This window comes from Mus caroli, unplaced genomic scaffold, assembly GCF_978045245.1.
Source record: "Mus caroli unplaced genomic scaffold, Mus_caroli_1 scaffold_1, whole genome shotgun sequence".
Lineage (NCBI taxonomy): Eukaryota > Metazoa > Chordata > Mammalia > Rodentia > Muridae > Mus > Mus caroli.
The window spans coordinates 50426304-50453465 of record NW_028227256.1 but is presented as its reverse complement, the minus strand read 5'-3'; the positions used below and the strand labels follow the sequence as shown (position 1 = coordinate 50453465).

At 39.7% G+C, this 27162-nt stretch overlaps 1 protein-coding gene across 2 annotated transcripts in view; it reads left to right on the top strand.

The window, feature by feature from the left end:
• Window positions 1-27162, top strand: part of LOC110288425 (dynein axonemal heavy chain 7-like) — a 356931-nt gene that overhangs the window by 104228 nt on the left and 225541 nt on the right. For both annotated transcript variants that reach the window (XM_085837237.1, XM_085837233.1), the window contains 4 exons: window positions 324-470; window positions 2295-2980; window positions 11819-12005; window positions 26794-26987. In XM_085837237.1, the coding sequence (XP_085693363.1) occupies window positions 324-470; window positions 2295-2980; window positions 11819-12005; window positions 26794-26987 (1214 nt within the window). The remainder of the gene's footprint in view (window positions 1-323; window positions 471-2294; window positions 2981-11818; window positions 12006-26793; window positions 26988-27162) is intronic.

Below are 27162 nucleotides of genomic sequence, written 5' to 3'. Positions count from 1 at the left end.
TTTTTTAATTAACTGCACCAGAATTCCTTACATTGTATAGGGCCAACTTATTAACTAGGGAACTAGAGGAATTTTTAAGTGTGTTAATTTTAAATTTTAGGGTTTTTTTTTTTTTTTTTTTTGGTTTGGTTTGGTTTTTGGTTTTTGGGTTTCTTTTTAGATTTTAGATCCCAGTTATTTTTTAAGTTATCTTCTTTTATATTTTGTCATAAAAAAACCCATACTAATAATTTTGGTAATCCTTTCAAATACTTAAAATTTTTCTTGGTAGCCAGGAGATTTTATTTTATAGGAATAATAAGCACATGTGTTGTTTTGATTAGTTTCGATGTGAGCGGTTTGTGGAGGAATTGGAGAGTTATGCTAAACAAGTAGAAGAATTTCATGCATTTGGAGACCTGTTGGATGTGCAGAGGTACTTGCAAAAGGCCCAGGTGCTGAATGGCAAGTTGGATGCAGCAGCAGACAAGGTACAATTAAAATCTGTAAAGAATGAAGTGATCCAATAAAAAAAGACACTGTGTTTGTATTAAGTATTCACGTTTAAGAAATAGATTCATCCAGGCATGCTGGTACATGCTTGCTCCCATCACTTGAGTAGCTGAGGCCGCAGGAATTTAAGCCTGAAACCAGTCTAGGTAACAAAGTAAGACTTTTTTTAAATGGATAAAACAGTTGAGTTGCATTAAGCAAGAGAATAATAGAAGCAATTCACATTTCTAGTAATGCTTCAAGGAGAAGCAGCAGGGTGGCTCTCCGTGGGTGGTATATTTCTGTGGTCCTCAGCTTTTATTTTAAAGATGGGGATGTTATCTCTGCCAGTTTGTCACCCATTGCACCATTCATCTGCATAGTAGCTCTCCTGTAATCACTGAGAGAAGCACACACGTAATAGGATTTCATTGCTGTTTAGTTTAGTTTTTGTGTATTCGTACATGTGCAGCTGTTTTAAAATTGGACCCATTATTTCTCTCACTGGGCCACTGTGTTTCCACACTTCTGCATCATAGCTTGCTTATTAGAAAATCTGGAAGAGGAAAACTATATTCTTTACCACATATGATGCAATTTTCGTTATATTTTATGATGAAAAAAAACGTATTTTTCTTACATTAAGAGTCCTGAATGTCCACTTAGATAATTAAATAGTTTATAATTATCTCAAACAGGTCAAACATATAAAAATGGTAGAAATAAACTTTCATGTTGGTTTATGAGAGGGGCCACTGAATTCAAAGTCACTTGATTAATTGATATATCTAGCTGCAACTTTTTAGTTGTATAGATTGTACAGACTACTTCACTGAGTTTACAACTTAGAGAAAATGTTTCCCCTGTTTCTTCCCATTTATCCTGTGCTGTGGTCTGCTTGCTTCTTCTCTGTGACAGACCTGTGACTGCTTTGCTTCAGTACACTTCTGAGGCACAGCACATATGTATGCATACATGACATTACACGTGTGTTATTAGCTACTGGTATGCAGTGTTTTTCCTGTTTACTTTCCACCTATTTAAGTCTTCTTTCTGAGCTGTATCTATAACTCTTAGGAATTGGACCCTTTTTATTTCAGTTTTCCATAGTATGTATCTATGCTTCTTATTCAAAGCATTTAAGTTCTTTCAATGAACGAAGCCAGATTTTTGATATGTCTTAGTGGGTAAAACTTTTTTATTTGCAAATTATTTGACTAATGTTAAGCTAATGCAATAAAACATTGCCCAAAAAATATGCACACAAAAATAGGGAAATGTTATTTAGTCTTTAAAAATATAAATCATTTGTGACAACCTAGCTGAGTCCAGAGGGAATTATGTTAAGTTAATAAACCAGATACAGCAAGGCTCACACTGTGTGATGGGATAGAGAGAGTTAGGTCTGTAAGAGTATGCATCAAATAGTGGTTACTGGTGCGTAGGGATTGGGAGATGTTGATTAAAACATATGAAACTCTTCAACTTCAGTTAAATAGGAGAAATAAGTTGAGTAGATTTATTACATAGTATTGTGGTCATATTTAACTATGATCACAATTGAAAACTGCCAGGAGAGTAGCTTTTCAGGATGAGGTAATACAATACTTATTAGCTGCTGTTAATTATTTCAGAATGTATACATATGAACACCACAAATACCCAAATCCTATTAATTTGAAAGAGAAAATAAAGAGGAAATAGATTAATGCTCAGTCTGTACTCTTATTGAATTTACTGTTAAGGCTCAGGGAGAGCTGGTGTTTAACATTTTTAAACATCAGTCACCTTCAGAATCACTTATTCAACACCCATCTTTTCAGATTGAGCAGTTCAATGCAGAAGAGGAGGCATTTGGCTGGGTCCCATCAGTATATCCTCAATGTAAAAAGATCCAGGATGGTTTGAACCCTTATCTCCGTCTCTATGAAACTGCTGTGGAGTTTAGTACCAAACACAAAGGGTGGACTGAAGGACCATACCACAAGGTGAACCCAGATCAAGTAGAATCGGATGTTGGGAATTACTGGAGAGGGCTGTATAAGCTAGAGAAGGTCTTCCATGATTCTCCAAATGCGCTGGCAATGACCAAGAAAGTGCACTCAATGGTGGAGGAGTTCAAACAGTACATCCCTCTCATCCAAGTATTCTGTAATCCCGGTCTGCGCCCCAGGCACTGGGAGGCCATGTCCACCATCGTTGGCTACCCTCTGCAGCCCTCAGATGACTCTACAGTCTTCTCTTTCATAGACATGAACCTGGAGCCATTTTTAGACAAATTTGAAAGCATCAGTGAAGCAGCTAGCAAAGAATATTCTCTTGAAAAGGCCATGGATAAGATGATGACTGAATGGGACTCCATGGAGTTTGTCATTCTTCCCTACAGAGAAAGCGGGACATACATTTTGTCCTCAGTCGATGACATTCAGATGTTGCTGGATGACCACATTATCAAAACACAAACTATGCGAGGATCTCCTTTCATCAAGCCTTATGAAAAGCAGATGAGGTAAAATAATATGTAATGTTTATACTTTTACCCAAGCCCTTTGCATTCAACTCAAAGTTCTTCTGGGGATTGATTGTGCATTTCACATTTACTATTTTCAAGTTTATTATTTCATTCCTCAATGTGTTATGTGTGTGTGCCTGTGTATGTGTGTGTTTGTGTGCGTGTGTGTGTATGTATGTGTGTGTGCATATGTCTAGGTACCTGTAGAGACCAGAAGAGGGTGTAGCATCCTGTTGAATTCATTATAAGGAATGGGTAGTCTTTATTAGTTTTGCAAAGGTATGGATCCCTTTGCTCTGTTTATGACAAAGGCATCAGACAACATTCAGATGCTCATTTTGCTTGGCAACAAACTGATCTTACTATTTAAAAAAATTATTAGATATTTTCTTCATTTACATTTCAAATGCTATCCCAAAAGTCCCCTATACCCTCCCTTACTGTTTTTTTTTTTTTTAACTTTAAGAAATTTGTGACTGAACATAGTTTAAGGAGAGTAAAGTATAAAAGTGCATGCAGATAACAGTGCTATTCCCCAAGTTTGGAAACTAGATTGTCAGAGACAACCCCTGGACATCTATTGTAGTTTCAGCTCTATGCATGATAGCTGGCAAATGGGAGCAAATGATAAAAACAAACAAACTGATTTTAATCAAAATTTCTTTAAAAAAGGCTGTTAAATACATCCAACTCTCATTCTGTTCTTCACTGTTTTAGTTTTTCTTCTTTGGTTTGTCTTTGTAATGTGTATTAAACGGTTTATATTTCACCTTAAGAGACATACAGTCAAATTCGACTGCCATCTTCAGTATGCATTTGACTGGCAAGGGAAACTGACTTGGAGGTTTCTGTCTCTGGTCATCCTGCACTGTTGGGGGCGGCCTGCAGCTCTCATGGCTGGGTTTGAGCCTGGGATGCATCTTGGAACTGAAAGAAAAGAGGGAATCTAGGCGGGTAAAGAGAGAAATGGAGTCAAGACTGTATTCTGATCAAGATTCAACTTTAATGTTGGCGAACACGCTTTATGAAGAAGAGGGGAGGCCCATTCCCAGTCACACAGAGTTCCTTTGAAATTGTCAGATCAGCCTTTTAGTAGGAACCCGCGAAAATCACAGTTTGCAGCTAACTCCGGGAGATCTTGGAGAACCGGTTCGGCCTCAGGCAGGTAGCAGGTAGTGGCACATCAAAGGAGAGTGATGAGAAGCAGCACAGCAGGTGGCTCCACCTCAGAGGTGAATCATCTGAGGACAACCTAGCTAGGCTGGAAGGAGGTAACAGTTCCCCCCTTTAAATAATATTAAACAAAATTGGACTGAGGCATAAAATTTATTTATGCTCTAAAGTCCTGCCTGGGAATTAGGGTGGCTGGCGGCTGTGCCTGCCTTAGGATCTCAGACCTTCTAGAAACATCCAATTCCATCATAGGAGGCTACATGCAGCTAGTTTGTGTAATAATTCACACAAACATGGCTCTGTGGTGTATTATCAACAGCCACGGCCTTTTGGCATGTATCCCTGTCTTAGATTGGTATGATTCCAGATCTGGTTGCCCGTCATTGACTAAACGACCCTCATAGCACACCTTATTCTCAAATCAAACCAAAGCCACAATATGTAATTAGAATTCTTCTTGATGAAAATTAATAACTGCCACCTGCCTTGTTGGAGGAAAGGTTTTACATCTGCTGCAGTCAGGCTGAAGGGCGTTACTGGCCTGCTTGAAAAACAAAGGTGAGACAGTGAAAGGCAACAGTATAAAAGCTGCTTTGAAGAAGTCCAGGTACTCCATTCAGTTGCAAATTAACAACAACCCAGCTCAGGCTCTGAGCTCCTGGTATGGGGGAGCTGGCTTTGAGAATTAGCAGAAAGGACAGAGATTCTCTCCAAGTGGAGGCTGAGCTCCAAATTAACTTTGCTAGGTAATTAAGAATTTTAGCTATCTTTAATAGGAATCTCTAATATTGGAATTATTACTAGACCAGTCTAAGATTGAGTTAGAATAACTGGTCACAATGAAGAAAAGAGAAAAATCATTATGACTATATTATATGACTAATCTTTCTAAGTCAGAATATACAGTCTCTGATGTTATTTTTGCCATAAAGTTAAAAAGCTTGAAGCAAGGCAGGTTCACTAGTCCAAACTGGAAAAATGGCAAGCAAGGATGGGTTGAAAACATGTACCCAATTTAGCATCCTTGTCACTTCAGTCAGGGCACTGAGCCAACTTAACTGCCAGCTTCTCACACGAATTAGCCATCTAATTCCACAGAACTTCTGCAGTGTTCTGTGGAGAGAACCTATGCTTTTCCCTTTCCTAATAAGGTAGCTGTTCAGGATCAAGCCATATGCCAATAAGTAGATCCTTTTAAGATACTATAAGGCATTTGTTAAGTTCTTTGACATCCAAATTTCAGAATTCTAAAATAAAAGTATGATTTAAATAATGTGCATGGAAATACATTAAATAATATGCACGGGGATATAATTTCCCCCTTCTTTGTCTTTTAAGAAGCTAGAGTTTTAAAGTTTCACAATACCTTGTCCTTGAGAATTAATAATTTGTTGACAAAAACATCTCAAATACTTGGCTGTTATAGTCAGTAATGTAACATGGGTAGTGACTAAGTGCACTTCCAGTTGTTTCTCTTGAAGAGCGGTTGTAACTAGAAAGCTTGAAAAGTTATTAATAGTCACATGTGTATAATTTATTTATTTATTAAATTAGAAATAAGAGCATTTATTTGCAGCAATTTATTAAGTGTAAGTCCTCAAGAATTAACACTATTATGTGGAAACAAGTAGGAACTGAGGACACTAAGAGCAAATTTTTTTTTTACAATTTGACATGCATATTTTCCAAGAATACCAAAATATTATCTTAAACCATAACTCTTTTGAATATATAAAGAATGAGATTATATCCAATCTATCTTATATGTATGACCTATAGACTGCCTGCGATATAAATCCAGCATGTCATTGCCTTAAGATGTCTTGTCTGGGCAATCCAGAACAATTTATTAAATGTTCAAAAACAGTCTTCTTAAAAGGACAGCATTTTTTCTTATGAGTTGTATATGCATAAGCAATTGCAAATTTGAGAATAAATAGCATCCAAGGGATGAACAACCTTAAGCAATGGTGAGCTCTGAGATATAATATTGACTATTAATATACAAATTAAGGTTTGATTGTTCAGCATTTTTTTTTTTTTTGATTTTTCGAGACAGGGTTTCTCTGTGTAGCCCTGGCAGTCCTGGAACTCTGTAGACCAGGCTGGCTTCGAACTCAGAAATCCACCTGCCTCTGCCTCCCAAGTGCTGGAATTAAAGGTGTGCACCACCATTGCCCGGCTTGTTCAGCATTTTAAAACACCATCCACACCTATGCCAAATCGGATAGGGGACTAATATCCAATATATATAAAGAACTCAAGAAGGTGGACTCCAGAAAATCAAATAACCCCATTAAAAATGGGGCTCAGAGCTGAACAAAGAATTCTCACCTGAGGAATACCGAATGGCAGAGAAGCACCTGAAAAAATGTTCAACATCCTTAATCATCAGGGAAATGCAAATCCAAACAACCCTGAGATTCCACCTCACACCAGTCAGAATGGCTAAGATCAAAAATTCAGGTGACAGCAGATGCTGGCGAGGATGTGGAGAAAGAGGAACACTCCTCCATTGTTGGTGGGATTGCAAGCTTGTACAACCACTCTGGAAATGAGTTTGGCGGTTCCTCAGAAAATTGGACATAATAATACCAGAGGATCCAGCAATACCTCTCCTGGGCATATATCCAGAAGATGCTCCAACATGTAAGAAGGACACATGCTCCACTATGTTCATAGCAGCCTTTTTTATAATAGCCAGAAGCTGGAAAGAACCCAGATGCCCCTCAACAGAGGAACGGATACAGAATATGTGGTACATTTACACAATGGAGTACTACTCAGCTATTAAAAAGAATGAATTTATGAAATTCCTAGGCAAATGGATGGACCTGGAGGGCATCATCCTCAGTGAGGTAACACAATCACAAAGGAACTCACGCAATATGTACTCACTGATAAGTGGATATTAGCCCAGAAACTTAGGATACCCAAGATATAAGATACAATTTGCTAAACTCATGAAACTCAAGAAGAACAAAGACCAAAGTAAGGACACTTAGCCCCTTCTTAGAAATGGGAACAAAACACCCATGGAAGGAGTTACTAAGACAAAATTTGGAGCTGTGACGAAAGGATGGACCATCTAGTGATTGCCATATCCAGGGATCCATCCCATAATCAGCTTCCAAACGCTGACACCATTGCATACACTAGCAAGATTTTGCTGAAAGGACCCAGATATAGATGTCTCTTGTGAGACTATGCCGGGGCCTAGCAAACACATAAGTGGATGCTCACAGTCAGCTATTGGATGGATCACAGGGCCCCCAATGGAGGAGCTAGAGAAAGTACCCAAGGAGCTAAAGGGAACTGCAACCCAATAGGTGGAACAACAATATGAACTAACCAGTACCCCGGAGCTCTTGTCTCTAGCTGCATATGTATCAAAAGATAGCCTAGTCGGCCATCACTGGAAAGAGAGGCCCATTGGACTTGCAAACTTTATATGCCCCAATACAGGGGAACGCCAGGGCCAAAACGTGGGAGTGGGTGGGTAGGGGAGTTGGGGGGGTGGGTATGGGGGACTTTTGGGATAGCATTGGAAATGTAAATGAGAAAAATACCTAATAAAAAATTTAAAAAAAGAAACATATTACACAAGAAAAAAAAAACCAAAACAACAACAACAACAAAACAAAAAACACCCAAAATACCATCCACAGCACCCAACTTAATTATCTGTGCTGAAACAGGAGGAAACTCAAAAGAATAAACGTGTGATCTAATTCACATATACTTAATTCCCATAGAGGGGTTGTTTTTAAACACAGTAATTGGGATGCATACATGCATGAATTTATAGAAGACACAGAAGCGTGCATAAAAATAAATTTTAACTTATCTTTGGGATAGTGATTGTCAATTTTATTTAAAATGATGGTATGCAATAGATCAATTATTAATATTCTGTAATCAATTTAATTGCTGTTTTGAACAGGGAACAAACACTTATGTTCTTAAGACACAATTTTTGTTATAGTTATCCTAAACTATAGTAATTTATCTTATAATTCTTTGTTAGCACCACAGCGGCCTTAATAGGATGTTAAAACTTTACTTTGAGGTGAAGAAGAATGATTTTACAACAATGTTTTCTCTTGCCAAGGAATTGCTGTGGGCACATAAATAAAATAAGCAGGTAATACTTAATTACCAATGATTAATTGATAACAATTGATCACAGAAGTTTCTTTTGCCTTCTGTAAAGCCTCTTTGTTTCTCACCAGTAATCTTGAATCTCACTAGATAGCACCTAACAGAGGTTTAAGTTGCTTTAAGGCCTCAAGGTGCGGTCTCAGCCAATTAACATCTCCTGGAAGCTTTTGAAAATAAAAATTTGAAGCAAATCAATTTTTCCTTCTTGGATTTTCTGTACCAAGTTTCCCTAAGTATTAAAAAGATATTGCCTCTGAATCTTTTCTGCAGCAACAGCTACTTCCCAGAATTAAAAAGTTCATTGTGTGAGAGCAAGGATTTAAAGCAAACTTCCCTTAAAAATCATTAGCTAATAAAATACTTTTCACTTAGGAAATATACACTGAAAGATTCAAACTCTTAGGTTCTTGATAACAAGCTCACTAGAAGCAAACCCATTACAATTTATCAAGATGCAAAAGAAAAAACAAACTTTTAAATCTATAGTAACTTTACATGAAGTAGTAGGCAAGTCAAGTTGCAATGTCCTGATAAATTCTATAGCCTGATTGACCTTTTATAAACCTTGAATTAAAACTTTATTAGAACAACATCTGGGTAGATTTGCAAAGGTGTTGTTATAGCTAAAAGGAATTTTCCCTGAGGGCAGGGAGGAGGGAGGTTCTCAGAACTTCCCTAGTCACAGTTTGGGAAACAAAGGAGATTTTGTGCCAACTTCCCTGAGGCTGCTCTGAACTTGCATAAGAACATTAGAAAAATATTCTAACCAGCGCATTTTGGCCCTCCTGTAATGAGGACAGATTTGGGGGGAACAATTTGACTGTCTATGCTTCTAATTTTTGGACAGTCTTTCTTAAGATTATTTATAGTTAACCTTCTGTTATCAATGTTACAATTATTTAATCCTAACCAATAACTTATGAGCTGATACTCTTGTGAAGACACGCAGAGCACATTACCAGTAAAAAACCAAATGAAGCGGCTACACTTAGACCAGAGAATTTTAATTTTTCTAGCTATAATTATAAAATAAAAAGCACCTTGTGAACAGCTAAACACAATAATCACAAGCACAGAGATTTTTGTAGGAAAAACAGCCACCAGTTCCTAGCAGGGGCTTCTCCAGCCACTAGAGTTCTAACTACAGGTGCAGGGTTCCAAAGGCCAATTGATACTGTTTATTTATTTTTTCTTTTTCTCTTTCACCAAATTATCCCCAGATAGTCGGAGAGTACTGCTTTTTCTTAAGCCCGTTCTTTCATGTGTAAATCATCTCTAGTCAGGGTATAAGGCACCTATGAGAATTACCTTCGTTTCTCTAGATTTTCACATAGCTCTAAACACATACACAAAAATACACAAAAGAGAGACCAACAGATCCAGACCCATGCAACCCTTTCTCGTCCTCCACTGAAAGGAAATAAAACTTGAGATCTGTGATTCATGTAATGTATGTCAAATAGCCCAAAGAGTTGTTTGTGAGCTTTGAAACCTGGGGCTGAGAACATAGCAGAACAGACCAGGCCTTCCCCGGGCAGGCCCATCGCCTCCCTATCTCCCACCCCTCTGACCTAAGTTAAATGTTAACAGGCTGCTGATGTTTAAATGGACCAATCATGTGAAACCACGCCAATTCCTCCCCCAGCCCCACTCCTTTTCTATAAAAACCCCTAGCTTCCAAGCCTCATGGTCGAATCCATTGTCTCCTGTGTGAGATACGTTTCGACCCGGAGCTCAACCATTAAAATACCTCGTGTTGTTACATCAAGGTGTTGTGTTCTATTCGTGATTCTTGGGTGCACGCCGAATCGGGAGTTGAGTGGGGGTTTCCCCACTAGGTTCTTTCACCACAAGCAGGCAAAATAATTAGATGATTTTGGAAGGGTAAGCTTCCACTTAAGAACTTTCTGTTTCTCTGACCAACCCATCTCCAGAGACGACCAGGCATCCCTGGCTCTCCCTGCTTCCCAGGGCGTCCCAGGGCGTCGGAGGTCTTCCTAGCACATGTGCTGACCACAAGTCCTCCAGACCGAAGGGACAGGTGCAAATACCAAGTGTGCATTTCAGAAATCCCCATCATCTACAAACACCATAGAAACCAAACTCAGGCGGATCCAAACTCAGACTGCGCCATGCTTCAGAGACAAGGGACGAAACACAGACAACAAACCAACACAATGAGCACATGTTCATTTCAGAAAACATAAGACAGACACTCAGAACAAAGACACTGGCCAGCAGGCACACAAGAAGGGATTCCCCCGATTTTCTCTCTGTCTCTGGGAGAGTTTCAAAATCTACTTTCCTCCCGCCTGATGCAGTTCCAAACTGCGGCCATCCGCCTGTTCCATTGATTTACACCTTTTTATTTCTCTCTCCTAAAAAGCAGCTTCTGAAAGCTGCGGCCGACTGCCTGCTGCATTCCTAGATCCTGATATCACTGCTGAAGCTAAGCAAATCCAGCATGCGGGTCAGTGCTGTTCCAGCTTAGACCATACCGCACCCCTGGCAACCTTTTACCTGTTGCTTCACTGTGCCCCATTATGAATTTTCTAATTGTTTCCTATCTGTGGAGCTCCATACCAGCAGTGTGTCTTCCAGCATCTTCTGCCATTCCCAGGCTCCGCACTGGTACGCCAAATTGTTGGGGCTGGCCTGTGGCAACCAGAGCTGAAAGAGAAGAGGGAACCTAGGCAGATCGAGTAATAATGGAAACCAAGACAACTAGTCTGTTCAAGGCTCCAATGTTTAATGGCAGATGCACTTATAAAGGAGGGGGGAGGCCCATTCCCACCAATTTATCCTTGGAGCCCAGCTGCAGGTGACCACGTGCAGGATAGGGTGTAGTCTCCGGAATAGCTAGGTGGCCTCCCAGCAGGTAACAGTGACAGTGGCTGAACAATAGAGTGATCTAGGGAGGTTCCACCCTAGATAATCTCCTCAGTGGCATCAAAGCTGAGGTCTGCCTCAGCCAGCTTCAGGCTGGGTGGAGGTTACACCCAACTGCTTCTTGGTCATGATGTTTGTGCAGGAATAGAAACCCTGACTAAGACAACAGGATTATTGCAAAGATGGATGAAAATGCAGAGAGATTTTTAAACTGCAATTAAAAACTTAATTTTGGAGTAATTATGTTTACACATAAGGGAACTTTAATCATTAGGTTTTCCATATTCAGAGATGAATCAATAACCTACTGTAATTCAAATATTGCCTCTTCTGCTTGTGTTTCACATTGTATTTAGGGGAATGTGAATTTTGTGAATACATGTTCTATCTTAGTTACTGCTTACAAGTCTAAATGTTGATGTAATTATTCTTAAAACAGGTTTTATTTAAGATAGTTTTATTGATTTACCTTTGAGTGCAAGCAGAGACATAAAAATAGGAGTAGTAACATCACACAAGGGGTTGGCAGGCAGCTGTGGGTTGGGATGTTGCTGTCTGAGACACTGCCTGCTTTGCTGTCCTGAGACTGGATTCGCTGTGCTTGTTTCTCAGGGAATGGGAGGGCAAGCTGCTGCTGCTGCAGGAGATTCTGGATGAGTGGCTCAAGGTACAAGCCACCTGGCTCTATCTGGAGCCCATTTTCAGCTCTCGGGACATTATGTCTCAAATGCCAGAGGAAGGCAGACGATTCACAGCTGTGGATAAAACCTGGAGGGATGTGATGAAAACGGTTGTACAAGTAGGTAAAAATCTCTGGTAATGTATAGGAGTGATAACAACTTTGCTTCTTAAAAATCCATGTAAGCGATTACTGTTTCTAGTAAGCCATCACTTCCCTGAAACATACATTTCCCCTTTGGCTATTATTTTAGAATTCCAAGACAAAAAAATGTGAAAAAAAAGTGGACATTTTGTCCTGATTCCCCCAAGGCCCACAGTGCATCAAGTTTACTCAGTGTGACCTTCGGAGGCTGACATAGTTTTTGCCAGGGGCCCTGCTAGGAAGCCAGCACCATCTCTGGATACTGTTTCTCTCATGGTGCTGTCTCCGTGTTGTGGCTGCATGACTGCTGAAATTCACTGTGACAGGGAACAGCCAGCAAGCATACACAGTGAGGAATGTGTCTCCTAGGGACCTTACAAAAATAAAAATTTCAAGAGAAACCTATCCAGTGAGTTCAAAAATTCTATCAAAATGAAAGAAAGTCATAAGATACATAGATCTTAGGGAGGAGTGCTGGAGCTAAGGAGGAATTTAATAAAGTCTGGTCACACTAAAGAACATCACGCACAAGTTCTGAAGGTGCTGTTCATGTTAGGACATGAACATAAGCTCCCCCATTGATATTTTAATCAAATACACTATAAGATAGAGGAATTGCATCTAAAATGTCTTAACTTGGTAACAATATACACATATTCATTACTTAAACAAAGCTATACCTATAGTCCTAAATACTGATCATAGTTCATCAATGGCAACTATATGATTTGACAGTATGATACCAGAAAGATGGACATGGGTTTGTTCAGTAGGATTATTTTGGGTTTGTAATAATATCATTAAATATGTACAAAGCAAGCCATAAAATTAATCACAATATAGTCAAATACACACTTAGCAGAACTATTAGTGAGTTGCCATGTAACACTGAGCCATTTCTAATGTAATTCACAAATACAGGCTGTCATATAGTTTCCTTATTACAATGCCTTTACAATCCCTTATAATGTGTATTAATGTCATTAAGAAATCGATCAAGAGCCAGGCAGTGGTTGGTGCATGCCTTTAATCCCAGAACTCAGGAGGAAGAGAGGCAGAGGGGCAGAGGGGCAGAGGAGGGGCAGAGGGGCAGAGGGGCAGAGGGGCAGAGGGGCAGAGGGGCAGAGGGGCAGAGAGAGGGGGCAGAGGGACAGAGAGAGGGGCAGAGAGAGGGGCAGAGAGAGGGGCAGAGAGAGGGGCAGAGAGAGGGACAGAGAGGTAGAGGTAGGCAGATCTCAGAGTTTTAGGCCAACTTGGTCTACAGAATGAGTTTCAGGACAGTCAGGGCTACACAAGGAAATCGTATCTCAAAAAACCCAAAATAAATAAACAAATAAGAAAAGGTTTAAGCAGAATTTTTGCTGTTTTCCTCAAAAGTAGACACAAAAGTAGATCTATTAATCTCATTGATATACTATATATACACTATGTGTGAATATATTCTGTGTTCTATGTTCTCTATTCTATATATATATTACATGATATATAATATAACACACATGCATATGTATAATTGCAGAATCTCACTTTGTAGCCCTGATTGACCTGGAGCTTGCTGCCAGGCTGACCTCAAACTTATAGAGTTCCATTTGCTCCTGTCTCCAGAGTGCTGAGGTTAAAGGCATATACTATGTCTCCTGGGAAAAACAAAAAACAATAAAACAAAAAACAAAACCAAAAAAGCCCTTGCTCCTGTTATTTGATGAAAATATTCTTAAACGCCCCAGATTTTAAAGAGTTTTACACACTGTTCAGTGTCTAGAAGGAGCCACTGTGCTGGCCTGAGTGAAGAGGAAGGGTTGGTGATGGCCACATGGAACTATGAGACTCGAGAAGTAAAAGCTCCCAAGAGAATGGGTTTGGGTTTTGTTGTTATTGCTCTTCGTTGTGGTGACAGTTCATTAATGATTGCTGCACAGCAAAATTGTCTTCCCTAACTGCCTTGTGTATTCTCACAGTGTTAGCATCCACAGAAGGTCTTGTGCACACTCTCCAATGCTTTGAAGATAAGTGTATTGCCATATTCTCTCAAGAACCCCAATGAGATGGTCTGTGTGGCAGAAGCCAGTGGATTAATTGCCTGGTACAAGAGGTTTTCCTTTCATCTCAGGGGTCCTATGAAAGGTTCTCTCTGAGGCGGACTCTTCCACAACAAAATTCCAGATGTCGAGAACAGAACACCACTGCTACTGCTACTCTTATAGGCTTGATTGACAGCTTGGTTCCTTATCCATATAATGCCCACTGTGTATACATGAAGTAGTTTTATGTTTTTTTTTTTCCACTAAATATACTGACCCACCTCACTCAAAGATCTTTCACTGTAGAAATTTCCAGTTGGTTTTGGTTATTCATACAGTTTGTCTGTAAAGGCTCACGTTCTGCTCAGACCTCTCCTCCACACATCGTAGATCCCCACACTGCTTCTGTCATTCAAAGGCATATGATCTAGTGTGGGGACAAGGACAAGGCGAAGAGACAGAGTACAGAGGAGAACAGTAGGGATTGGGAGGAGTGGGATATGCAGAGAAAGAGCACTCCTGGGGTGGCTCACTGCCAAACTGACTGTTCCTTTTGCAGGTGGGTCATAAGACAGACAACCTCTTATCAAGGATGTTCAGGAATTTCCATCTCCTTAAGTACCCATTAATCCTTTATGGGGAAGCTTTCCAAGCCATTTCTTCTGACTAATTGAAGTATTACAGTTTATTATTATCATGTTACTACTGTTCAGTAGCACACTCCTGCCTTACTGCAATGCACTATATGTCAAACCTTCCCTACACCTCCCTCCTCCTCTGGTCTCCTCAGCTTCTGGTAGTCACCAGTCTAATCTCAACTTCTATGAGGCCAGCTGTTTAAGATTCCACACATGAATGAGGACATGCTGTGTTCCTGGGCCTGCTGTGTTGTCACAAACAACCAGGTCTTGATTCAGCCATGGATGTGTCTGGTTGTTTGCCTTTCTTGGCTATGTAATGTGCGTTGGAGTGGAGATGTCTGTTCAACAGGCCGATTTCAGTGTTGGATGTGTACTTAGTGAGGTGGCTGAATCACATGTTTCTTCTATTTTGAACACTTCCCAGGGACCTCCTGACTGTTTTCCATAATGGGAGTACGAATTTACATTCTCAGTGTGCAAGAGACCCCTGGATTTTTCTCTGTGATTACTCTTGCCTGTTACTTGTACACTTTCCTGCTTTCTCACTGTGTGTTACTGTCTCTTCAAGTTTCCTGTAGGAAATGTCTAGTGAAGACCTATTCTCACAGCTTCTGTTTGTCTGGGGATGGCTTTATCCCTCCTTTCTAAAGGGAGAGTTTCTCTTGACAGGTTTTTGCTTTAGTGTTTAAGACTCTTACTCCACTGTCTCTTGACTCTGCCTGACTTCGCTGAGAAGCCAGCATCTGGTGCATCAGGCTCCTGATTTCCTCCCCTCCCCTCCCGTCCCCTGAGAATGTGCTTCATTATTGCTTTTTTAGAGCTTGACCTGAGGTGTGGGATACACTTAAGTTCAATCGACCTGGTGCCTTCTTTATGTTTGTCTACTCTTAATAAACTTTGTACTCCACTGTCATTATCAAGTTTTCCTTTAAATCCCAGTAGACCAAACATTTGCTCTTTTCACACCGGCCCACGGTTCTTGTAAATTTTCTTCATTCCTCTTCATTCTTTTTGCTTTCCCTCCAGCTGTATCTTGAAATAACTTTCCTTCTCACTATCTAATATTTCTCTAGGGAGGACTGGCTGCTCTTGATACCTTTTACCACATTTTAAATTTGGACAGTTCTATTTTCAACTAGATTTTAGTGTGAGTTTTTTGTAGTTGCTTATTTGGTATTTTTTGATATTTTTCTTCATTTACATTTCAAATGCTATCCTGAATGTCCTCTATACCCTCCTCCTGTCCTGCTCCCCAACCCACCCACTCCTGCTTCTTGGCCCTGGCATTATCCTGTACTGGGGCATATAATCTTTGCAAGACTAAGGGGCCTCTCCACCCATTGATGGCCAACGAGGCCAGTCTCTGCTACATATGCAACTAGAGACACAAGCTCTGGTGTGTGTGTGTGTGTGTGTGGGGGTACTGGTTAGTTCATATTGTTGTCCTTCTATAGGGTTGCAGACCCCTTTAGCTCCTTGGGTACTTTCTCTAGCTCCTTCATTGAGGGCCCTATTTTCCATCTAATAGGTGACTATGAGCATCCACTTCTGTATTTGCCAGGCACTGGTATAGCCTCACAAGAGACAACTATATCAGGGTCCTGTCAGCAAAATCTTGCTGGCATATGCAATAGTGTCTGAGGTTGGTGGTTGTTCATTGGATGGATCTCTGGGTGGGACAGTCTCTGGATGATCCATCCTTCCATCTCAGCTCTGTACTTTGTCTCTGTAACTCCTTCCATGTGTATTTTGTTTCCCATTCTAATAAGGAACGAAGTATCCACACTTTGGTCTTCCTTCTTCTTGAGTTTCATGTATTTTGCAAATTTTATCTTGGGTATTCTAAGTTTCTGGGCTAATATCCACTTATCAGTCAGTGCATATCACGTGTGTTCTTTTGTGATTTGGTGACCTCACTCAGGATGATATCCTCCAGATGCATCCATTTGCCTAAGAATTTCATAAGTTCGTCATTTTTAATAGCTGCGTAGTAATCCATTGTGTAAATGTACCACATTTTCGGTATCCATTTCTCTGTTGAGAGACATCTGAGTTCTTTTCAGCTTTTGTTTTGTTTTGTTTTGTTTTGTTTTGTTTTCCTAAAACCTACTGTTTCTGTTCAGAACAGTCCCTGCTCTAGACTTCCCTAGAATATTCTTGCTTCACCCAGGCATTTGCAAGGTCACAAGAAGCTTTGGGTTTCTCCAAATCTTCTTTTTCATGCAAAGGCAGCATACACACACACACACACACACACACACACACACACATACACACACATACACACACACACAGAGAGAGAGAGAGAGAGAGAGAGAGAGAGAGAGAGAGAGAGAGAGAGAGAGAGAGAGAGAGAGAGAATAGAGAGAAAACAGGAGGGGTCAGGAGGAGTTTTATTGGCACAGTTTTACAAGCCAGACACAGGGGAAGCCAGAGAACAAGGAGCCAGAAGATTACAACAGATTATCAGAGTTGGTTTGAGGTTAAGCAGAGCAATTCCGTCAGAAACAGAGAAAAGACAGTTTGAATTAGTCAGCTTGAGGATTTTGTGCCAGAACAGCTGAGTCGAACCAGGTAGCCAGAGTTCAGAAAGAGCTAGTAAGGGTGAGGTTATTCAGCAGTGAGCCTCTGAAGCAACTACATCTGATGAATAAAAGTTACTTTTACAGTAAATAAGTACCAGCTTCAACTTAGAGTCAGTCTCTGACAGAGGAAGTCAGCCTGCTCTTTGTAGGTTAATCTTGGCACTGGGTTTTTCTTGATAGCTGTGAAAGTCTTAAAGGACAAAAGACTATTTTCTTATATTCAAAATTCAGCCTTTTCGTGTGGCCACCTTCACCAGTTCCTCTACTACAGCTTCTGGGTAACTGTAACTTCATAGCAGTGACTGTTCCAGTGTGTGCTTCTAGATCACAGTGTCTTTCCTTAAACATTGTAGCTCAACCTCTACAAACTTAATTTTTTTCTCTGCAGCTTCTTCAGTGCTCCTGTTTTAAAATAAGTCTGTGGCCATAGATATCTTTCTTTCCAGACCATTGGAACCTTCTCTGTGTGAGCTATAAAGCTGTTATATTCCTGTTCATGTGTACACTGTGGTGGTACTTTTAATCCCCCTCCCCCCCCCAGAACTTTGCATTCACAGCATTATTAACTGTTTGTCACAGTGATCTTAGCTCTGAGTCTGTCCTGGCCTTCAGCAGACCTTCTTTACATCCCTGGTTTTTGATTCAAAGTAGGAGACATTGACTTAATTTCTCTTAAACAGTTGGACACCATAGTAAGGTTATTAATTGGCCTTGTTTCAACACTGCTGTTGTGTGAGGGGCAGGGGAGCCAGATTGATTAAGTTGCTGCTTTATGTGGTGTGAGTCTTGCTGCTCACCACGCCAGGATAGTAACACCAGAGATCATTGATCTCAGATCTCCACAGCATGGGTAATAATAAAGGCTCGACATATTGTGAGAACTACCAAAACATGACACCGGGACCATAAGAGAGCTCATGCTACTGGGAAAAATGACAGAGATGGAGCTGCTTGGCACAGGTCACCTCAGACCATTCATTCCCAGCATCTTCCAGTGTAAGAAGGATGTGAGAGAATGTGATGACTGTGTAGTTCATCAATCATTACCTCTGTTATTATTATTATTATTTTGGTGCTCCTCACTGTTCATGGAGTCTGGGATCTTTGTTATGTTGACTACTGTTACCAAGCCCCAAGAACTTGATGACACAGAGCTGGGCCTTTGAGAGATAGCTGTTGAATAATCAAGACTGATCCTGGAATTATTACTAGTTCTAAAGATTTCTGAGTTTATTCTGAAAAATCTCTGAAAATTTCAGGTAAATGATGCCTGGAATCTATATTAATATTCTGGGTCTTAAAGATTTCCAATTCCTGACAGAACCGGAGTCTCAGAGTTGGAAGACCCTTATGGATCCGTAGTCAGCCTGCCTTACTACTCCGAGTGCTAGAGGTTTAATGAGGTCCTTACCAGTTCTCTGCTGTCTGGGGATTTAAGATGAGGAAGGTAATTCCTCCAGAAGCTTACTAAGTGTTGGAGCTTAATTCCATTACACATATACATGTTATATTTCCTCTAAATCTCCTGGCAGTGGGGATGAGAAATCTTTCTCCATTAGCCAAAATGAAAGCTTCAGGCTCTGTAGGTCATTTATTCTGGACATGTCAGTCAATTTTATCAATCCTCATTTGGGCTTTTCAGATTGGTGATGGTTATGAACAACACACACACTATAAAACCAAAAATTATAATATACATAAAATATATATATACATATATCTTACATATATGTATACATATAATATACATAACCAAAAATTATAATATACATACAGGATTCTAGGAAACCACACTAAATTTTAAATTTCTAGTAGCATCTATTAAAGCACCTTGCAATCGTATCTAAGCTAATCATTGGCAGCCAGGCAGAGTGTAGAGGGTCCAATGTTCTTTCATTTCTGTCTTTATGCCACCTTTGAGAAAGAGCTGTCTTCCCCATTTTAAAGAATAGAGATTAAACACATGATACATGATAGACAGGTACAAGGGAGTAGAAAGCAGGATAGAAGTCAGCATGTCTCACCAGGGGCCTTTGCTTTGTCCAAGCCTGAGTCTGTCTCTATGTGAGTTATCTTCCAGGCATGTAAGGATAATTTTCTGTGGTTTTAGTCCATATGCAAATGCATACAGAACATTTGGAAGTTTGTATTTGGATCAGAGCCATTGCGCTAACCTGGCTAAGTAGAATTGACTTCAAAAATTTAAAACATCTTTAGCATATCCAATTAAAAACATGTGTTGCCTCAAATACTGAAGCTTTTATTTTGGATTTTTGACTTTCAAATTTAAGATGTTCAACCAGTAAAGTGTTTACAAATATTTAAACATTAAATATTTAATGTTTAATTTAAATATTTAATTTAAATATTAAACCCACACAGCTTTGAAATACAAAGCATATCTGTTCTAAGCATTTCAGATTGGAGATGGTTAGCTTATTGGCTGTACCTAAATGATTTGGTTTTTGGTTTTTGGTTTTGTTTTTTGTTTTTGGAGGGGGAGCTTATTTCTTGCTGATCAGAGACTATATTTACTGAACAAAACCTAGTTATTCTAAAAGTTGAACATCATAACTTTCAAATATCAGACCTAAAATAATCAAATTATAGTAAGCTACCAGAGTTCAAACCAAACAATTATTGTTAATCTGTGAAAGGAAAAATTCACTTTTATTAGCAGTAATTTTTTTTCAAACAAGAGAAACACATTTTCTTCCAGATGGTGGCGCTCAAAGAACACTATTTTGGATTTTAGATTTAGATTCATAACAGTACAAGTCCACACTGTATGACTGGCTTGCACATTTAAAAATAATGTCCTGAGTTTGTAAATATGTGCATGTGTGGGAAGAGTGAGAGGAAGACGGAGACAGAGACAGAGACAGAGACAAAGGAGGGAGAAAGGGAGTATTGGGGGAGTATTAAATATCTATTTGAAACACAAAATCTTCTGAAAATTGCAATGAAATGCCTTTAAAAATTGGAGATTCTTTAATCTCTCATTGCACATGGTCCATACTTTTGTTTTATTGAGGTATTAATGATAGTTATATTTCTTTGCTAAATTATTGTTTCTGTAATATCATCACAATTCAACACAAAGCAAACCATGCTGTCTTTTCAGCAGCGTTCTAATTACTAACAAAAGCCCTGAATGGTGGCATAAGAGAGGCTGTATGCTGGCACACAGGAGGCAGAAGTACAAGGCCCATGAGGAGCTCCTGGATAGCTGCACAGTAAATTTGAGGCCAGAAATAAAAAAAAAGAAAGAAAGAAGAAAAGCCAAAACCACACTAACAAAAGACATGTGAGACTCTTGGAAAGAAAGAGAGGGCACAGAAACAGCTAAACAGATGGGGACAGGATCCTTCTGGTCCCCATCTACTCCAGGAATTAAGGCTATCCTACAGCCCTCTGCACCCAAATTCCACCCAGGTCTCTCTAGGAGTGCTGACACACCTAAGATCACAGGCTCACAGGCCCACAGGAAGGACAATCGTCAGTAAGAGACAGCAAGACCAACTAACACCTGAGGTAACCAGATGGTGAGAGGCAAGTTTGAGAACCTAGGTAACAGAAACCAAGGATACTTGGCATTATTAGAACCCAGTTCTTCTACCACAGCAAGTCCTGGATACCACAACATATGGGAAAAGCAAGATAAGAATTTAAAATCACATCTCATGATCATGATAGAGGACTTTAAGAAGGACATAAATAACTCCCTTAAAGAAATACAGAAGAACACAGGTAAACAGGTAGAAGCCCTTAAAGAGGAAACATAAAAATCCTTTAAAGAATTATTGGAAAACACAACCAAACAAGTGATGGAATTGAACAAAACCATCCAGGATCTAAAAATGGAAATAGAAACAATAAAGAAATCACAAAGGGAAAACAACTCTGGAGATAGAAAACCCAGAAAAGAGATCAGGAATCATAGATGCAAGCATCACCAACAGAATACAAGAGATAGAAGAGAGAATCTCAGGTACAGAAGATACCATAGAAAACATTGACAGGACAGTCAAAGAAAATACAAAATGCAAAAAGCTTCTAATCCAAAGTATCCAGGAAATCCAGGACACAATGAGAAGACCAAACCTAAGGATAATAGGTAGAGAAGAGAGTGAAGATTCTCATCTTAAAGGGCCAGTAAATATCTTCAACAAAATTATAGAAGAAAACTTCCCATACCTAAAGAATGAGATGCCCATAAACATATAAGAAGCTTACCAAACTCCAAATAGACTGGACCAGAAAAGAAATTCTTCTCATCACATAATTATCAAAACATAAAATTCACAAAACAAAGAGTATTAAAAGCACTAAGGGGAAAAGGTCAAGTAACATATAAAGGCAGACCTATCAGAATTACACCAGACTTCTTAACAGAGAATATGAAAACTACAAGATCCAGATTCAGATGTCATACAGACCCTAAAGGAACACAAATGCCAACCCAGACTACTATACCCAGCAAAACTCCAAATTACCATAGAGAAACCAAGATATTCCATGACAAAACCAAATTTATACAATATCTTTTCACAAATCATGCCCTACAAAGGATAATAGATGGAAAACTCCAACACAGGGAGGGAAACTACACCTTAGACAAAACAAGAAAGTAATCTTCTATCAACAAATCCAAAAGAAGATAGCCACACACACATTATTCCATCTCTAACAACAAAAATAACAGGAAGCAACAGTCACTTGTCCTTAATATCTCTTAACATCAGTGGACTCAATTCCCAAATAAAAAGACATAGACTAACAGACTTGGATATATAAATAGGACCCAGCATTTTGCTGCATACAGGAAATGCACCTCAGTGACAAAGACAAACAATACACTCCTCCATTGTTGGTGGGATTGCAAACTTGTACAACCAGTCTGGTAATCAGTCTGGCGGTTCTTCAGAAAACTGGACATAATACTAAAAGGAAGATCCAGAAATACCTCTCCTGGGCATATACACAGAAGATGTTCCAACTGGTAATAAGGACACATGCTCCACTATGTTCATAGCAGCCTTATTTATAGTAGCCAGAAGCTGGAAAGAGCCCAGATGCCCCTCAACAGAGGAATGGATACAGAAAATGTGATACATTTACACAATGGAGTCCTACTCAGCAATTAAAAGCAATGAATTCATGAAATTCTTAGGCAAATGGATGCATCTGAGGGATATCATCCTGAGTGAGGTAACCCAATCACAAAAGAACTCACATGATATGCACTCACTGATAATCGATATTAGCCCAGAAACTTAGAATAACCAAGATACAATTTGCAAAACAAGAAAACCAAGAAGAAGGAAGATCAACGTGTGGATACTTCATTCCTCCTAGAATAGGGAACAAAATATCCATGGTAGGAGTTACAGAGACAAAGTTTGGAGCTAAGAGGAAAGATTGGACCATCCAAAGACTACCTCACCCAGGGATCCATTCCATAATCAGCCACCAAACACAGATACTATTGCACATGCCAGCCAGATTTTGTTGAAAGGACCCTGATATAGCTATCTCTTGTGAGGCTATGGCAGTGCCAGGCTTACAGTCGATCTATTGAACAGAACACAGGGCACCCAATGGAGGAGCTAGAGAAAGTACCCAAGGAGCTGAAGGGGTCCACAACCCTACAGGTGGAACAATATGAACTAACCAGTACTCTCAGAGCTTGTGTCTCTAGCTGCATATGTAGCAGAAGATGGCCTACTCTACCATCACTGGGAAGAGAGGCCCCTTGGTCTTGCAAACTTTATGTCTACTAGGGTACAGGGGAACACCAGGGCCAAGAAGTGGGAGTGTGTTATTAAGGGAGCATGTCGTGTGTGTGGGGGGGAGGGGACTTTTGGGATAGCATTTGAAATGTAAATGAAGAAAATATCTAATAAACAATTGGAAAAATTCAAGGTCAATACCTAAACATAGTAAAAAGCAATATACAGCAAACCAGTAGCAAACATCAAGCTAAATGGAGAGGAACTTGAAGCAATCCCACTAAAATCAGGAACTAGACAAGGTTGCCCACACTCTCCCTACCTATTCAATATAGTACTCAAAGTCCTAGCCAGAGCAATTAGAAAACAAAGGGAGGTCTAAGGGATACAAATTGGAAAGGAAGAAGTCAAAAATATCACTGTTTGCAGATAACATGATAATATATTTAAGTGAACCCAAAAATTCCACCAGATAACTCTTAAACCTGATAAACAACTTCAGCAAAATGACTGGATATAAAATTAACTCAAACCAATTGGTAGCCTTCCTATACTCAAAGGATAAACAGACTAAGAAAGAAATTAGGGAAATGACACCCTTCATAATAGTCACAAATAATATAAAATACCTTTTTGTGACTCTAACCAAGCAAGTAAAAGTTCTTTATGACAAGAACTTCAAGTCTCTGAAGAAAGAAATTGAAGATCTCAGAAGATGTAAAGATCTCCCATGCTCATGGATTGGCAGGATTAATATAGTAAAAATGGCCATCCTGCCGAAAGCAGTCTACAGATACACTGAATCCCCATCAAAATTCCAAATCAATTCTTCATAGAGTTAGAAAGAGCAACTTGCAAATTCACTTGGAATAACAAAAACCCATGAGAGTGAAAACTTTTCTCAACACTAGAAGAATTTTTGGGGCAATCACCATCCCTGATATTAAGCAGTACTGATAAAAACCGCATGGTATTGGTACAGAGACAGACAGGTAGATCAAAGGAATAGACTTGAAGATCCAGAAATGAATCCATAAACCTATGGTCACTTGATCTTTGACAAAGGAGCTAAAACCATCCAGCGGAAAAAAGACAGCCTTTCTAACAAATGGTACTGGTTCAACTGGAGGTCAGCATGTAGAAGACTGCAAATTGATCCATTTTTATCTCCTGGTACAAAGATCAAGTCCAAGTGGATCACAAAACCAGATACACTGAAACTAACAGAAGAGAAAGTGGGGAAATGCCTCGAACACATGAGCAGGGGAAATTTTCATAAACAGAACATGACTGGTTTATGCTCTATGATTAACAATTGACAAATGGGACTTCATAACATTGCAACGCTTCTGTAAGTCAAAGGACACTGTCAGTAGGACAAAATGGTAACCAACAGATTGGGAAAAAATATTTACCAATCCTATATCCAATAGAGGGCTAATGTCCAATATATACAAGTAACTCAAGAAGTTAGACTCCAGAGAATCAAATAACCCTATTAAAAATGGGGTACAGAGCTAAACAGAGAATTCTAAACTGAGGAGTACCAAATGGCTGAGAAGCACCTAAATAAGTATTCAACATCCTTAGTCATCAGAGAAATGCAAATTAAAACAACCTGGAGATTTCACCTCACACCAGTCAGAATGGCTAAGATGAAAAACTCAGGTGACAGCAGATGCTGGTGAGGATGTGGAGAAAGAGGAACACTTCTCCATTGCTGTTGGGACTGCAAGTTGGTACAATCCCTCTGAAAATCAGTCTGGCAGTTCCTCAGAAAATTGGACATAGTTCTACTTGTAAACCCAGCAATACCACTCCTGGGCATATACCCAAAAGACGCTCCAACATGTAATAAGGACACATGCTCCTCTATGTTCATAGCAGCCTTATTTATAATAGACAGAAGCTTGAAAGAACCCAGATGTCCTTCGACATAGGAATGAATACAAAAAATGTGGTATATTCACACAATGGAGTACTACTCAGCTATAAAAAACAATGACTTCATGAAATTCTTAGGCAAATGCATGGAATTAGAAAATACCATCCTTGAATGAGGTAACCCAGTCTCAAAAGTACCCACATGGTATGCAGTCAGTGATAAGTGGATATTAGCTCAAAAGGTCAGAATACCCAAGATTCAATTCAGACTACATGAAGGTCAAGAAGAAGGAAGACCAAAGTGTGGGTGCTTCAGTCCTTCTTAGAAGGGGGAACAAAATACTCAAGGGAGGAAATACAGAGACAAAGTGTAGATCAGAGACTGAAGGAAAGGCCATCCAGAGACTGCCTCACCTGGGTACCCATCCTATATATAGACACCAAATCCAGACACCATTGCAAATGCCAAGAAGTTCATGCTGAAAGGAGCCTGATATAGTTGTCTCCTGAGCAGCTCTTCAAAATCCTGATAAATACAGAGGTGGATACTCAGAGTCTACCATTGGACTGAGCATGCAATCCCCAATGGAAGAGTTAGAGGTAGGACAGAAGAAGATGAGGGGGTTTGCAACCTCATAGGAAGAACAACAATATCAACCAACCAAAGATTACACATGGAGGGACCTATGGCTCCAGCTGCATATATAGCAGAGGATGGCCTTGTCGGACATGAATGAGAGGAGAGGCTCTTGGTGCTGTGAATGCTTGATGCCTCAGTGTAGGGGAATGCCAGGTTGGGGAGGTGGGAGTGGGTGGGTGGATGGGGGAGCACCCTCATCTATGAGGAGCAGGGAGAGGGAGGATGGGATAGGGAGTTTTCAGAGTGGAAACCAGGAAAAGGGATAACATTGAAATGTAAATAAGTAAAATATCCAATAAATAAGAGAATTTTAATTTTCTGAGCCCCACTAGAAAAAGAGAAAAGCAAAGAAAGCGTTTTCTTTGTGCTGGAGCTGGCAATGGAAACCAGGGCCCTGCATGTGCTGAAGGATGATTCAGCCCTATCTCTAGTCCTAGAATAAAATTCATATGTGAAACAATTTTCAACTGATATTTTGGTATAACTTTCAGTCATGGTTGAGTACAATTGAAAAAATAAGTTATTAGTTAATATTAAAATTCAGTGTTTACTCTTAAATTGGCATCCTCTTGTTTGAATTTCACATAACCTTCCTAGAATGTCCTATTACGTTGCTATTTACAGTGGGAAGTTGGGAACACTGTGGCTTGAGGTGTTCCCAACATGACTGTTATGTGAAAGAGCATGGCAGGCATAGAATATTCAAGATTACCATTTTATAAGTTCCCATAATCTTTGTTCTATTAAATGAAAAATTTCAACTATAATGTAAATGGAAATAAAAATGAATAACTACTATTTTGAATTGCATGCTGCACTGGGTATTTTTTTCTCAACTTTATAGAAACTAAAGGCTACTGGGAAGAGGGAATCTCCACTGAGCAATTGCCTTTATCAGACTGGCCTGTGTGCATGATTGTGAAGTATTTTCTTGAATAATGATTGATGTGAAAGGGTCCAGCCCACTGTGGGCAATGACAACCCCCCCGCCCCCCCTCCCCCCCACGGTAACTTGGTCCTGAGTTGTATAAAATCCAGACTCCACAAGCCTTGAGGAATAGCACTCTTCTGAGGTCTCAGGTTCAGTTCCCGTGTTGAGGTTTCAGCTTGGGCTGCTTCCTTGGTTTCCTCAGTGATGGGCTGTGACCTGGAGACGTTAGATGAACAACACCCTTTCTTCCATGAATTGCTTTTGGTCATAGTGTTTATCCAAGCGACAGAAATCAAACTGAGACAAGTGCTATTTGCTTACTATTTTTAGAATAAGCAAGTCCTGGCAGTTGTGACTATCGAGCGAATGCTGGAAAGGCTGAAAAAGTCCAATGAACTCTTGGAGCTCATTCTTAAAGGGCTGAATGAGTACTTGGAAAAGAAGCGCCTCTTCTTCCCCAGGTTCTTCTTCCTGTCGAATGATGAGCTCCTCGAGATCCTGTCTGAGACTAAGGATCCCACCCGGTAAGTGCGTCCATCCCCAGATGCTCGACTACACTCATCTGGTCAAATTTAATATTTTGGAATAAGATAGAAAATAAATGGTGATGGACAGCTAGCTACATTTATATGAACTCTCTACCAGAATGTTCTAAGAGTATTTGCAATTATAGTATTTGCATTATGTTTCTGAATAATT